Consider the following 17,004-nt stretch of genomic DNA (forward strand, 5'->3'; position numbering starts at 1 on the left):
GTGACATAAACATTCGGCCTATGAAAACAACACATTTTATGATATCTCTTTGACAACTACATTACTTATCTATTTAAAAAGCAATTTTTTCATGAAATTTAAGATGGCTGTATTAACTGTTTTTTTTTACAATGTAATATTTTGAGACATATTTGATTACATATTTGATTACATCTGTGACACTTATTTGAGCTCACTATGTCAGTCTTACATATTTGATTACACTGTTGTGACAATAGCTGTCAATTTAACTGACAAATGTTAGTAGACATGGTATAGTAATGACAAGTACATACATTTTTACTACACAAACAAAATACTAGATCACATTTTTTAATAGCTACATTATATTTTGTTGTCTGTTCACAAAATGGATGACATTAACCCTGATAATTAGGAAGATTTATTTCAATCACAAATAATCCATGACAAAATAACATTCTAGTTATAAAACATAAGTTGTAAGCAGCAGATAAAGTAGTTAAAAACTAGAACACAAGCAAAGAAGTTTTGTGTGTATCAAGCTAAATGGTGATCATTGTATAATGGAACTGTTTGCCTATTAATTAGACTGCTCATTTTTCTTTGAATAGAGAGCCATTTTATTTTTGTGTCTGTTAAATATAAGGGTTTCACTGGTTTTGTTTTTAAACCTTAAAATTAATAGCTTTTAAAAATTTAACAGGTTAAAAATCTACTGCAAGAATGTCTATTTGAAATGTTTGGCTAGAGAATTAGAATACACATTGTGGCATAAAAGGCAAAAATTGTTAAAATATTATCCTAGAGAGCAGCATTGAGTGTATTGATGTAGCCTTAAACGTTCTTTAAAACATTAAAAAAATATGCTACACATTTACATTTAAAAAGTTGGTGAATGATTGTCATGTAAGTTTTTGGTTAGAGCATTCAACTGCAGGAATAGAGGGGCACAATATTTTTTTTAAGAAGAAGAACCTAGTCATGATTTAGTTTTCAAAGTTTTAAACAGGGTGATAAAGAATACAATGGCTTCCCTAACATAATTTATCTACTATTAGGTAAATGTGTTGTTTGCACAAAATCATAGATTCACATGATTCGACAGCATAGAACTAATAACAAGCATCATTCATTTAAAATAGAAATATAATTTATTTTCACCACACATGAGCTTATGTTGTGTATTTTAAAATTAACACAAGTCACATTAATAAATCAAGTTACAGAAAATTAAGTCGCCAGAAAGGTTAAAATTAGTAGAGTATGGCTGGAAGCTAAAAATAACCTGATAAAGTTTGAAGTTGAACCCAAACAGTGTAAGCAGCTGAAGCATGAATAACACAAACACAAACATACAAATGTTCATAAGCTATGGAGGGGGGGGGGTGTGGTGGTTGTGGTGAAAGGTAGTCTGAAAGAGATTTGTTTACGTTTCAGAATACCAACTGATTTATACTTGCATTACGTCTATTATATGTATACTATACATGTTATAGGTATATGGAACATCTTCAGAGTCGCTGGACACAAAACAACACCCCTTTTTGTGCTCTGGACTAAGGTTTATGCTCAAGCAAAAACACTAGACGTGTTCTGAATTTTCAAATGAGTACACATGTGAATATAAAGTATACATGTCGCACATGTAAAATGTGAAGTTACACATGACTGAATCTATGTCACACAACAACAGTCCCTAATTCATGTTAAGCGGCAATCACAGCTTTACTCTCATATTCTATTTTTAGTTGTTTTTGTCTACATCTGAAGTTAAAATTTTTTTTTTTAATTTATGTTATTCATTACAATAGAATTGAATGAAATTTCCTGTTGATGATGAGTAGACCTAATAGAATCTTAAAATATCAAATAAAGATATACAGTAATGCTTTTCATGCCACATGAGATTGTAAATTCTTACAGATAAAATGGATCAAAGCTAATACATAGTACTAAGGTAATGCGGATTTTTAAACTTTATATTTCTATAGCTTTTGGATAAAAAGAAATACTAGCATATCATTTCATGCATTTTAAGTACAAACTAGATAAACAGCTTTATTGGTATTTTGCTAATATAAAGAAATTTACAGAGGATTTTTCCAGCTTATGAACAAATATAAAATATGAGTTTTGCTAGGCAAGTACGAAATATGATTAGAACTGGATTAATAAAAATCATGAAATATTTCATTAGCAGTGGTGTTAAAATTAATTATGGTTTTGTAAGCACTTTAATATAGCATAGTTTGACAATCAGGTGGGAATGATTAAAGTAACAAAACAACAAGCAAAAAGGCAAAAGTAGCAAAAACGTGTCAGAAATAATTACACCAAAAAACAGTTGAGTTATTGTTTGAACTGATTTAAAGTATGGCAGTGCTGTTTTTAACAATAAATACATATATGTGACATACAACAGCAAGTTTAACACAAATTTAAAATTTATATCTAAAAATGACTTTCTAAAATGCAACTAACATTACAAATGAAATTATTTTTACAAGAAAGTCTAAAAATCTTTAGTAAAACTACTGAAACTACATATGGCCAATATTAACAGTAATTAAAAGTAATAAATTAATTAACACATTTAGCCTAACAAAATTAGTTCTGTTTCAACTGGCAGAGCAAAAAGGCAGTTAAAAATACATGACATTCTTAAAATGCTTCAATAATGCACTCGAGACTAATGTTTTCAATCATGTTGGCTAAGAGTTAAAAAACAGAATAATTGATAAATGTGTTTAAAAAAATTAAATAGATGAATTAATAAAGCAGCTTTTACCTGCTTTTAGTTTAGGCATATTGCATATTTCACACCAAATAGATTTCCAAAGTTTTAAATATAAAATGTTTTACAAAAAATTGTTAGCAAAAGAGTTGAAAATTATGGACGTAAAGATAAAATATTATTAATATTCAGAACTACTTATACTGTTGCTATGAAAAATTATTTTATAATTAATAGATGAGCGCCTTGTCAAATCTTTATAACAAAATTACCTTTATTTATTAAAATATGAACTAATTATATCCAACGTTCTAAGCGTTGGAAGGGGAAAGGGGATAACAAATGTATTTGTTAAAATATCCTAAATACATTACAATCACACATAATACTCTAATTAGCAAAGCAGTTTGAAAAAATCATTTTTATTTACATTTGATTTGTACAAAATTGCACCATTATTCATTGAAGATTCATAGGCTTTAGATTCTTAATTTAAAAAAAAATACTTTTCATATTCACTGCTTATATTTTTATGCCGTTTAGAAATATGTTGTAATAAAAAAGCATAAAAAGTGATTACGACAATGTAAAAGACACTCCAATAAGGTTTAAAGCAGACTAGATTGTAATCTCATTTCATGGCATATATATTGTGGAGGGAGTAAAAATAAAAAGCAGTAATTGCTAATCTTAAAAGTGGGTTTTTAAATTTCTTGTCAAAATATGGATTTTACAAAAAAAAAAGTTTCATTACAGTGAAGAAAATGTTGCTAAATCAAATACAAAAAGATACAAATAATTAAACAGCTTAACAGCTATTAATTAATTTTTTTTTATTATTAGTCATTTTGTTTGACATACCTTAAAATAAAAAATCTTGTTTAATTATAGAGGCAAAACCTTTTCTCATGTAAAAAAAAAATTTTCATTCACCAAAGAAAAATAACCATTCTACCAAAAGGTAAATAAAATGAAAAGATGTAAAATCTGACTAATAATAGAAAAGGGTTGAATGGTGACGCAAGTGGAACACAACACAAGATATTCATACCATATTATCTGTAACATTATTGTACAATATTACCTGTAATATTATTGTACCATAATATTTGTATTACAGATAATACAATTTTTTAAAACACTACACATGAACTGAAGAGTAGTCACATTCAGAGTCGCTGATAGTCTAATGAGTTAGTCCCTAGTTAAGAATAGCGAAGAAGAACTTCTCCACAATGTGCACACATTTTTCTGGAATGAATGGACGGCAGCGGGCCATGATCTGTGGACACAACAACAAAAGAAAAGTGTTAAAAGTTATTCCAGCAAGCTGTTATCAACATCTTGTTGGTAAAGTTAAAATAAAGCGGGAGTGATCTCGCCTAATCTTTCTGGAATATTCTTATATAACATTACGGGGATGGCAACTCAGGATATAGACATGATTTTAAATCAATTTTTACATACATGAACTTTTTAAAATTGAATAGAATCTCGTAGAAAAAAAGAGTTGCACACCAAGTGAACAGCAAACAATGTGTATATAATAGTGCGGAGCATTAGTAATTTATAAATTCATATGCATTTTTTAAAAATCAAAAATTATCATAAAGTAATAATTCTTGTCACTAGATTATTACTCAGTTTGAAAGAAAACAATAGGATCTTTTACTTGTATGTGAAATCTCGTCTATCTATCAAAAACAGTACTCAAGTTATAGGCTTTTGAAAAACCAAAAGTAGAAAAAGTTCCACTTCCGGCTAGCAGAAATCACTGAAAAGTTGATATAGAACTTATATATGAAATTTCATCAACCAAGCTGTAACGGTACTCCAGTTATTGTGTTTACAGAAACACATCTACACAAATAATATTGTAAAACTAACTTTTTTCCAACTTGATGACAATAACATGCAAAATGTCAAAATTTTGATAAATCTGGATTTTGAATTTTTGCCTGATTAAAATAAGTACCCTTTACTCCATAAATGATGAAGTACTGAAATGTAAAACAGTGAAAACTGTCAAAATTTGATGTGATTTTTGTGCACGATTACACTACTTCTTTTATACTTTGTAAATGACAAAGTAAAAAAAGCGAATTTCCTTAACCAATGCAGACAATGAGGTTGATGACGTAAAGTTATCTGTGACTTTGGTATTAGAAAGACCAGTTTTGTAAGCACTATGACCAGCCATCTCAAGGGAACACAAATGTCAAGAGAACACAAGACGGGGAAATAACTCTAGTATTTGGGTTAAACAAAAGAATGCTGTAGCCAAGGGACATAATTGAGGAAAAAAATTAAAACTCAATACACTGTGACAGCTAAGCAAAAAATTATACCATGCATGTAAAAATTTAACAAACTGTGCTGTATAAAAGTAATAAAAAATAATGATTTTATTTTGTTGATATGGTACACAAAAAGTTACCTAAAAATTCAACATATTCAAAAACATAACTTTATTTTTTAAATATATAAAAAATAATAATTTCCTAATGTGTTGTCAATTGGGCTGATATATTTTATCCTCTTTTTTTCTGCTTAAAATAAATCTCATTTGCTGATGAATTATAAGTTCAGTACTAGATCTATATTTATTATTGTAAACTTAATTCCCATTGATAAAAAAAAATTGTTTGAGGGATGGGCGGCCTAGTGGTAGAGCAGGGGTCGGCAACCTGCGGCTCGCGAGCCGCATGCGGCTCTTTTGATGTGAAGATGCGGCTCTTCAGCTCGATGCACAAATATAAATACTTATTTTATTTTTAAAGCTCATAAAAGTATTTGTCTGCGACACTCAGAAATGAACGATATAATAATAAATATAAACAGTAAACACTCGCTATTCTATTAGAATATTTAGTGACTCGATATTTCAATTTAGACCTTTTACCTTGTTTCCTAAAACTGAATTATTTAAATATAAAGAATGCCTGTGTTTGGATCATATTTATCGGGGCACTAGCGCCCACCACCATGGCGTGCTGTGTGAAAGCCTTGAGTGTAAGTTAATCACTCACCGTAATATCACCGTTAATCACTCACCGACGGTAAGTGGCGCTCTCGTGAATCCGATAACACTACCGCCGGGGCATCGCGTAGCCCCTAGCTCGGTTTAATTATCCAATGTCGTATTGTAGGGTGCTCCTTAAAACTAAGGTAGGCGCTTAGTGCTCACGGGATAGCCCTGGGCTCCAAATCGCACCCTGCAGTGACGCCGGAGGACGCGCCTAATTCAATTTAGTGAGCGACTATAACAACCTATTGTACCCATAGCCTATCGCGCTGTTTAAAATGAACGTATTGTCGCTCATTGTGTCTATAGTGTACAGCCTTTAAAAAAAACAATGTAGGCGCTATAGTGCTCGCAGGGTCGCCCAATGGACGAGGCGCTGGCGGTTGCGTCTGTTGCAGTTTTGCCGCTGAATATAGCAGTACCCCTTGCCCGCTATGCAGAACGCCCGATTAACGGATGCCAAGTACTAATATAGCCGCTCTGGGACTCTGGGGGCCAAAACGTGTATTGACAAAAAATGCACCACCCGGGCGCCACCCATAAGAAACTTTAATTTTTTTTTTCGCAGCAATCTTCTCGGGAGTATTTTTATCTACTCTACAAAGTTTCATGGCACTCGGATAAACTGTGTCGAACCGCATACAACTTTTTTTTTAACCACATATAGAGAAAAATCGCACCTCTCCCCCCCCCCCCCATGGGAGTATTCTCAACAATTTTTCCAAGTTTAATGGCGATCGGATGAAAGGTGTAGTAATGCATAAAAGAAAAACAGACACACAAACACACATACATTGTTTTATGTATATATATATATATATATATATATATATATATATATATATATATATATATATATATATATATATATATATATTTCAAATCCTAATTAAAGATCATAATATTAATAATAATAGTATAAAAATGTTGGCGGCTCTTAAGAAAATTGGCAATTAAGTAAATTGTAACTTTTGGCTCTTCTGTCTCAAAAGGTTGCCGACCCCTGTGGTAGAGAGCTAGACTGCTAACCTGTAAATCTCGAGTTCGAATCTGGGTTCAAGCCAGTATACTGTCCTTGAATCCTCCCAGCTCTGATAGGTATGTAACTCACGTTAGTGAAAGTAAAAGCGGCTGGGCATAGTGCTGACCACACTGTCCCTAAACATGCCGAGGTCACAGAAACAGGTGAACTCCACTTCACTTGCTACATAGGCCGTTAGGTTCGGAAGGGGAAATTTACTATACTTTATCTCCCTCAAGATTTTAAAATACCAAGTGTACTCAAAATACAACAATTTTAATTTTTTTATACCAATAATAGAATCAAATTAAGTACCATTAGTCCTACGACGTTTGGGACTAAGTGTCAAGGTCTCCTATACAAATAACAAACTGTACACTTTTTAACTTAGGATATACCTTTCCTTTATCTCATCTACATTTTGTAGTCGATCACCGTAATCATTGATTACTATTTTATATAACTTAACCATAACGGTAGTAACTTTTCTAATCTATTTATTAATTTTTAAGCAATTTTATAAAAAAATATTGATATGTGGTTTGAAAAATACTAGCTGGCAAATGCAGGAACAAGAAGTGGATGACTTGGTTACTAGCCCTATTAGGTTAATAAAAAACCAATATTATATTTTTTTACTTCCCAAATTTATTGCAACTAGTTATCAGCCTATACCCCCTCAACCCACCCCACGGGAAAAAAAAACTTCCTATTTTTTATTTTTTTTTTGTTAAATATTAATATTTTTTTCTATAATCCCAAAATTTATTTCAGCTCCACTTATTACCCCATACCCCATCAACTCACCCCACAGAAAAGAGAAAAGAAGGGAAGCGAAAAAAAATACCCACATCGTTGAACTGTCATTTAATTTCACATGTGCATTTATACTTTCTTGTATAAAGAGTATAGAGGAAGTATTGTAATTGTGCACAAAAATAACAAAATTGTCAGTTTTCATCGTTTTACATCTCAGTACTTCATCATATTCTAAGTATAGGGGACTTATTTTAATCGGGCAAAAATAATAAATCTAGATTTATCAAAATTTAGGTGTTTTAGGTTGATACAATTTCATATAAAAATTATATCAAATTTGTAGTAATGTATAAACTTTTCAGCAATTTCCAGTAACCAGAAGTGGGATTTATTCTTCTTTCAATTATTCAAAAGCCTATAACTTGAGTACTATTTAAGATAGATAATTGAAATTTCGCATGTAAGTAAAAAATCTATTTCCCCGCCTTCTTTCTAATTTTGAGTAGTTTCTGATGCACGGAAGTAGTAATTTACGCTATTTCCGATTTCTTATGACGATTATATAACGATTATACACATTTTGTTTGACGTCACTTGGTGCGCAATTCTTTTTTCTACGAGATTCTATTCTTTTTTAAAAGTTTAAATAAATAAAAATGGAGTAATAAAAGCTCAAAAAAAATCACGTTTATATCCCGAGTTGTCATCCCCAATAGTGTTATATAAGAATATTCAAGAAAGTTTAGGGGAGATCACTCCCAGTTTAGTAGGATTAAAAATTAAAATTGTAACTAGACTTTCTGTATTATTTATAAGTAAACCATCTTAAATGAATGAAAGTACATATCAGAAAGAGGGTATTACTATTATAAATCTGTATCAGTCCTCATAAGCCAATGATGAAAACTAATGCTAAAGCTAACATGGCAAGGTAAACTGACGCTGTAGATTACATACCTGAGGCAAAAAAAAGTCTACCTGACTTAAATAATAGACTAGGCAACTTCTTTAACAAGAAACTTACAATCAATGGATCCAAGCACTTCCTTTTAAGCCCATGCACCATATAGCACCGCAGTGGGTCAGCGTTGTGGACAGCATCCACATAAGCATTGACCACTGGCTCAGAACTACAGCAGGACCTCTCAATGGCCGCCTGCACTTTGTCCTTCATCCCTACAATGTTCTCCTTCCTGTAGGCGTTCTGTTGGTCCTGTAGGGACAAGGCTGAATGGGACTGGAGGAGTTTTTCTATCATGGAGTCATTCTGTCAAAGAAATAACAAAATAAAATGAAGGGAGATAACTAACTAACAAGCAAACTAGAAATATTTATTTCAATGGGACTGGAGTAGCTTATCTACCATGGAGTCATTCTGTGAAAGAAATAACAAAATAAAACAAGACAAAAATATAAAAGGAGATAACTAACAAAACAAGCAAACTAGAAATATTCATATAAATATCTATCTATGTATGTTAGAGGAGAGAAATCTTGGTTGTAATGTAATGTTTATAAGAAAATTCAGATTTGTGTTGATTGCTCAAAGTGCAATATAAATAGCAGAGTAGACAGCCAGTAAGTGAGTTAGGGCTGACTGGCGCAGAGATCTGGAGGTGCCAGTAAAGATGAAATATGGGCAGTTGGGGGGCTTTGAAATAAAGAGATAACATACATAGTTAATGTAACTGTTTAACCCTGAAAGCGCACAAAGCACAAAGCCTGGCTTTGCTGTTACATAACTTATAACACGTAATGCCATGGTGCGTGCTTTAAGGGTCAATGTAGTCACAGTAAAAAAAAAATATAGTGATGTGTAAATACAACTTGAAAAGGTAACGATATGCACTTTCTAAAGCAATCTTTTATTATTTAATAATTTTTTTTTAAATATCTAGTTAAGTCAAGGTTTATGCCACATTGCACTATCATCAGATCTAGACCTATTTGTCAAGTTTGTAATACATCTGGTAAAATTGGGTGAAATTTTACTAAAAAGATTTGTCCCATAAAGACAAAAGCATGAGAAATCAAGTTAAATAAATGCATTTAAAAACAAAGACAACCCCACCACCAAACCCAAACCAAAATAAAGACAACTCACAATGTTTTGTTTGGCCACACTTGTTGCCCCAGCAAACTCCCCAGGTGCCACCGTGATGACCTTAACATTCAATGGGTCCATCTCCTTACGCAGGCAGGCAGAGAAAGCCTCCAGGCCAAACTTGGTGGTGCAGTACGGGGACCTGTCCTTCTGGGGGTTGAACCCAGCCTCACTGGTCACGTTGATGATTCGACCTGAGGTAGTTGGTACTTGACATTAAGCCACATATCAGACATACATACAGCTAGTTTTCATTATAGACCTAATGCTAAGTGAACCCAACCTCATCCTAAACCTGTTCTTAAATAGGTGTTGTAATCATATGTATATCAAAATTTTACAGTTAAAACAAGAAAATTAACACAAACTTATTCATAACTGAATACATATCTATTTAAGATTTACAGAAACTTTTTATAGAAGATTCTTCTACAATGACGAATATCAAATTTGTTGGAAAAAATAAGAGTGATTTACAAATTAATATTCTATGTTCAAATTAAAATTTATTTAAAAAAAAAATCCTTATCTGATTACAAAATAATTTACTAATGGCGATACAATAAAGATTTATTGTGATCTATTTGAAAAGAGTGAGGCTAAATCATATTCAGTAAGGAGTGTACTTAATTATATTAGGCCAGTTAAGTACTGTAGATTTTCAAGAATTAAAAATACTAACGAAAACTAAGAGTAAAATATATGTTTATAGAATGAAATAAAACCATGAAACTTTAAAATTCAGTTCTTCCATAACTGTAAGTAAAACATAAATTTAAGATAACGTTATGAAACAAACAATGCCGCTGATCTAGCTATGCAGGGGACATAACCTGATGTTAAGTTACCTTCAGCTTGTCGAATCAGAGGCAGCACTGACTTGATGACCCTGATAGCACCAAACAGATTGACCTCGGCACACCTGTGGAACATCTCCATGGTTACCAGTTCTGCTGGGCCAAAACAGTTGATCCCTGCATTATTGATCACAGCCCAGATGCCTGTAGTAGTTAAAAGTAAAACAAGTAATTAAAAAAAGTCTAGTGACAATTTTAGCGCAATTTCCTTATGTTATCTAAAAATAGCTCTGTCGTAGCGTAAATCAAGAGCAGGGTTAGTAAAACCATTGGTTAGTTATTAAAACGTTTTTTATTAATTTTTTTTTCAGTATTTTACATGTTTTATTTACAATAGAGTAACATGACTAAAAACCATTGCGCGCCTAGCTACCGAACGTGATGTCGCAGCCACTGAACGTGACGGCGCAGCTATTGAACGTGATGACGCGTGTGGTGTGGTTGGATAAAATGCCTACTAATTCGGTCCAAATTTTAATTAATTCAAAAAACATTTTGTGACCGAACGAAAGGATATTTTTGAAAACTTTCTTCAGCAATATTGTCTGGTTGCCGAGATATGGGCCAAAAACTGCATTTTTTCGAGGTTTTTTGGCTTTTCCGGGAAATCCATAAAAGAAACCCGGAATTTTTTTGGCCTATGTTCATCCTGGTAACTTGCTTAACATATTTGCTTTTGGAACTAGTACTCGAAATTGCTTCGTTGAGGAGGAGATACGACTTAAAGCTGCGGACACACATCCATTCCCAGAAAAGACGAGTTAATAAACGCAATTCTCCAGAATGGAAATTGCGCTAAAAATTAATGAATCTAGTTAGAAAAGCAGGCATGTTTGCTATTTTAGTATATTCATACTGATTGTTAATATTTTGATTGATGCTGGCTAATTGAGCTCATATTTGGCTTCTTTTTGGTTAATGCTTATTCTTAGTGGCATTGGAGAAGGGTGAAATACAATTGATAAATTGATAAATTAAAACAACATGGTTCTTGTTTGAAAACTTAATAAAAGTAAATCTCAGCTACTCTTCAAGCGGGCAGGTATAAAGTTAATTATTTTTTTAACCTCAACATCTGAAAAGGGTGTTGCTATTAGCACAAAGCCCTGTCGCTTTTCTTTACTCCTATACAAGTCAAGTATATATTAGAGCTGTTTTGACACCTACAGACTATATCACAGGAACTGAACTTTAGACTTACTGGTTAGTAATTATGTGCTTTACCACTAGACCAAGACATTATTAGGGTCTTAATTCTAGCCCCTTATTGTACGCTATATACTGACTAATTAGTTCCATAACACCAGGGGTTTTGTGCAAGAAATGATCGTGTATTGTAACTTACTAGTTAAGTCTAGTGACTGATTATTTAAAACAGGGACAATATATTACTACTGGCTGATTAACTAAAAAAAAAACACCACAGACCTCGCTACTAGCTTACTGATTAATTGAATATGTATTTTTAAAAGGGGCGCTAACACTCATACTAAATTACTGGAAATGGATAAGTTATTTTTAATATAATAAGGGACAACAACTCATTCATTAAAAAATGGTGGCTGATTAACTGTTAAGTTTTAAAAAAGTATCACTAACCCACTAACAGATTATTATTAGTGACGTTGTTTTTTAAAAAGGGCAATAAACTTAACCCTGACAGTATATTCCTAGTTACTAAACAAACTAGGTTTTTTTTTAAAAGCACACTAACAATGACTTGTATTTTAATTGTATTTTTGAAAGGGGCATCTGCCCTTATCCTGACAGTTTACTACTACTTCATAAAATAAATTTTATAAAGGGCACTAACCCTGATCCTGACAGATGTGTTTGACCTCTTCAGCACAGGCCAGGACGCTTGCCTCGTTGGACACGTCCAGTATGACCACCTCAATTTTCTTGACCCACGGCCTGGCCCTGAGTTCCACAGCCCCAGGGCTGCTGTCATAGAAACAGCCAGCTATAACGTTAAGGCCAATCTCTCTCAAGGCTTTGGCAGCCTCTAGCCCAAAACCTGGTGATGGAAACAGATACATGGATTGGAATAAAGATCAAATTTAAAATGAAAAGATTTAGACAATGAGAGGGAACAAGTAGTTGAAGGCAGACTGCTAATCCAAAAGTCTCGAGTTCGAATCCCTGTTCAAGTACGTATAAAGTCCCTGAGTCCACCGAGCTCTAATGGGTACCAAACTCACATTAGGGAATGTAAAGGTGGCTGGACATAACGCTAACCACATTATCCCTTCATATGCTGAGGTCAAGAAACATTATAAACTACTTAATCTGCCCAATGGATCACTAAAGACGAATCTTACTTACAAAGACAATGAGCTATATTTTATTATTACAACAAATAGTGATATTAAAAAAAATTAATCTGGTTTCAAATTTTCATTTATAATTTTAAAATGAAACTTAAAAAAAACTGAAGCAAACAATAAAGTTTACCTGACACAAAGTAGGCCAGCTTATCTAAAGCTATGACCTAATAACATGTTAGTTAAAATTTCTAGTTCAGTGTCTATAGAACTTAAAAGATAAGAAACAAATGCATATATTATCAGCATAATTAACCTATTAAAAACTGAACAATTTAAAAAGACAATGAGACATTGTAGTCAGTTCTATACCCAGCCAATTTTACTTAATCTAGCATGAGTCAGGTAACCTCCCAGCATTGGGTGGATTAGTGACATCTTACATACTATGATACTTGAGCCCAGGATCTGAACTCCAAACATTCTGGTTACCAGCCCGGAGATCTACCACAGTGCTAATATATGCACTAGTCTAATAACATAGCCATGGGACAGAGTGGCCTAGAGGTGGAGCACTAGACTGCTAACCCAATAGTTTCGAGTTCAAATCCGGGTTCAAGTTAGTAGAACTTCCCTGAGTCTACCCAACACTGATGGGTACCTAACTCACCTTAGGGAAAGTAAAGGCAGCTGGGCATAGTGCTGACCACATTATCCTTTTATATGCTGTGGTCAAGAAACATATGAACTCCACTTCATCTGTCCCATGGATTGTTAGGTCTAAAGAGGGATCTTTATTACTTACTTTACTAATAATTTAGCCATAACAACATATTCATTCAGCACATATTGCTGAACATATTGCCATAGGCTAACACAACAGTAACCAAGAAAAAAATTACCTAAATCACATCCTGCTATGTAAACATATCACTCTACCACATTGCTAATATCAGCACTAGTCTAATAATTTAGCTATACGAACATATTCATTCAGCACATATTGCCGAAAATATTGCCATAGGCTAACACAACAGTAAAGTAATCAAGAAAAAATTACCTGAATCACATCCTGTAATGTAAACATATCACTCTACCGCAGTGCTAATATAAACACTAGTCTAATAATTAAGCCATAACAACATATTCATTCAGCACTTATTGCTGAACATATTGCCATAGGCTAACACAACAGTATGGGACGGAGTGGTCTAGCGGTAGGGAGCTGGACTGCTAACCTGTAAGTCTCGAGTTCGAATCCGGGTTCAAGTCAGTAGACCGTCCCTGAGTCCACTCAACTCTGATGGGTACCTAACTCACGTTAGGGAAAGTAAAGGCGGCTGGGCATTTGCTGACCACACTATATCTTCATATGCCGAGGTCACAGAAACAAGTGAACTTCACTTGTCCCATAGACCGTCAGGTTTGAAAGGGAAACTTAACACAATAGTTATCAAGAAAAAATTACCTGAATCACATCCTGTTATGTAAACATATCACTCTACCACAGTGCTAATATAAGCACTAGTCTAATAATTTAGCCATACCAACATATTCATTAAGCACAGATTGCTGAACATATTGCCATAGGCTAACACAACAGTAATCACAACAAAATTACCTGAATCACATCCTGTTATGTAGACATACTTCCCAGAGGGATCCACATACTCCTTGGTATAATTTTTAATCAGGTCATGAATGAGCCACAGGGTAAGCAGCAGCACCAGAAGAACAAGGATGTCATAGAGGTAGCTGTAAACAACAAAGGCTAGCACGGTGTACAGGGACACTAACAACAGCATGCGCTGCTTCTTCAGGTCAAGGCTGTCCTCCAGGACCATGATCTGGTCAAGAGAAAAAAAAATGTAAAATTGAAACATGTCGGCATGGTTGAGTCGGTAAAGCTCATGGTTGCTGAGCTGAAAAGTCTCGAGTTCGAACCCTCGGGCAGATGAGGCTCGTTAGCTGGGGACAGCCACTCTTCTAGGAGAGACAACGCCAAAATCAATCAACTGCTGCCTTGTAGTTTGTTCTTGGTTGGACAAAGGCTATGGAAGCAAATCCAAAAAGAAAAGCAGGCTGAAATTGGAGTCAATGGCCTAAATGGCGCATAACAAGTCGACACGTATATTTAATTGTGTTGATGGCGGGGTCGAGTCGGCAAAGCTCTTGGTTGTTAAAATTCAAAAAAAAAATTCTCAAGTTCAAACCCTCTGAGAGATAAGGCTCGATCCCTTCCAACACTAAAAATTAAGAACGAAGAAGAAGAAGAAGAAGAGAAACATGTTAAAAAATACTACTCTTTAAAAAATGTATCAAAAGTATGTCTTAAATTTCAGTATTTATAATTTCGAAGCGCAATGCTGTCTGAAAATAACATGTTTTTCATTAAGGCTCATTAATGTACTAATGTCTGATAATTATAAAAAAATAATTAAAAAATTGAAACATCATTTATATTGTGTTTGCCTGTTTCAACATGTTTAATATAATTTAATTTATAATTATATGTTGTTGGAAGCCCTAGTATTGTAATATCAGAATTAGTGGCATGGTCAGAAATTAGGGTTAGCGCGTTACGGCTCTGGTAGAACTTGGATTAATGATAAGGTTAGAATTGCCATTAGCAAGACATATTTGTATTTAGTTAAAAACAAGGAATATTCTAATACTCATTTTTAAAGAAGATTCTAATATTGTGGCAATATCAGACTGGTATAACAAATACCATGATTATTACCAGATTCTAGATTTAGATATCTCTTTCTTCAGGCTAAGACTTTTCAAGCCAAGATATTTAAAGTTAATTCAAACTTTTACTTTTGTGAAGCACCCTATTAGCCACAAATGATCAAATTCTTAACTGAGTCTACTGTAATTTTATTTTCTAGTTCTAAATCACAAGATTATCTAATTCACTTTAAGTATTAGGCTAGAATAGTAGCATATGGCTAGAGAAATAATTAATAATTAGTTTCAAGTGTCTGTAACCAGTTAGTTAGTCTAAGCCTCATAGTTATCTAGCCTCATAGATCTAGTCTTACTCTTGATAAAAAATAATATTGTCCCACCACTCATTCATTAACTTCAAAAGTATCATAAGGAGCACTACATCATGTACTAAAGTAACTATAAACTACAGATTAAGAATTCTAGAGTCTAGGCCTAATTAATAATGAAATTAGTAGGAAGGCCTATAGAATTTTAATTTAGAATATATTGAATTATTCTAGATCTTGAATCGATTAAATTATAGATTGGAAAATCTATCGCTTTAGGTACGTAAGTAAAATCGGACGAGGCTAGTAATGTGAAAAGGAAGATTTATGTTTTGAAAGCTACAAAAATGTTTCAAAGTTTCATTCATGTACCTGTTTTTAAACAATTGTTTTAAACTTTTCAGTAATAAATAAAGACGAGCTATGTTTTCATCAGAACAGACAAAGCTCGTTTTCTCCAGAAGCCATCTTGTTTAAGTTTTTTTGGTAAATGTATAACGGGAGATTCAGGGGAAGCCACTCTATTTTACAAATGGCTGCTGTTTATACTTATACTTAGGCCTATAGAAAATATTGCTCGCAAACACTGCTGTTAAAAGTTAATGTCAGGCCTTTATTGATATATCTAATCTAGCCATTGATTTTAGTTTATTAGGCCTATTCAATTATCTATAATATTTGACACAAATATAGTACAATATACCTCTATTTTAATTTAAAGCCTTAACATTGAGTGTCATGCAATGAGGCAACTTTGTCGCACATTACTAGCCTCGGCCGATTTTACGTAGTCGTAGGCTACCTAAAGCCTAAAACGATAGATTACCATAGATTTTTAGTGGACTATAGGCAGTATAGGTCTAACTAATAACTTACTAGTGTCTAGATCTACACTGACACTCAGTAACTGAGTCAGTAGTACTGTGTAGTAGTGTACACACCTTCGGCTTCTCTGTTCTGTACTACAAGACTACTAGTCTACTCACTAGTCACTGACTCACTACTACTAGATTAGCTGTAGCTGAGTGTAGCTAGTGTATCGTTTAAGTCGTTTAACTAAGTTTAAAGTTTAAAGTTAGTTGTTATTTATTTATTTATTATTAAATATAGATCTAGATCTAGATCTACATATATTGTGTTAATTATAATAAATCAATAATAATATTATGAATCAGTATGAAAATTAGATTTAAATTTAGCAAGGGTACTACTAGACTAGTGTCATAAAGAAGGCCTATTTTGATTTTTCGATTTAG

General features: G+C 33.2%; 1 protein-coding gene across 3 annotated transcripts in view; it reads right to left on the reverse strand.

Annotated features, from left to right (window-relative positions):
- Nucleotides 1–3,598: 3,598 nt before the first annotated feature.
- The window catches only part of LOC131943413 (D-beta-hydroxybutyrate dehydrogenase, mitochondrial-like), a 143,521-nt gene continuing 130,115 nt past the window's right edge, over nt 3,599–17,004 (reverse strand). The window contains exons 1-7 of one of the 3 annotated variants that reach the window (XM_059303531.1): nt 16,625–16,717; nt 14,368–14,593; nt 12,296–12,499; nt 10,474–10,626; nt 9,626–9,819; nt 8,546–8,788; nt 3,599–3,998 (exon numbers count right to left, since the gene is read on the reverse strand). In XM_059303531.1, coding sequence (XP_059159514.1) covers nt 3,918–3,998; nt 8,546–8,788; nt 9,626–9,819; nt 10,474–10,626; nt 12,296–12,499; nt 14,368–14,590 — 1,098 coding nt within the window. In that variant the 5' untranslated portion in view covers nt 14,591–14,593; nt 16,625–16,717 and the 3' untranslated portion in view covers nt 3,599–3,917. Of the gene's footprint in view, nt 3,999–8,545; nt 8,789–9,625; nt 9,820–10,473; nt 10,627–12,295; nt 12,500–14,367; nt 14,594–16,120; nt 16,282–16,624; nt 16,718–17,004 lie in introns of those variants that run through there. The other 2 variants (XM_059303532.1, XM_059303530.1) reach the window with 2 other exon arrangements.

Source organism: Physella acuta, unplaced genomic scaffold (assembly GCF_028476545.2).
Source record: "Physella acuta isolate Inbredline_101_S28 unplaced genomic scaffold, ASM2847654v3 ptg000454l, whole genome shotgun sequence".
Classification (NCBI taxonomy): domain Eukaryota; kingdom Metazoa; phylum Mollusca; class Gastropoda; family Physidae; genus Physella; species Physella acuta.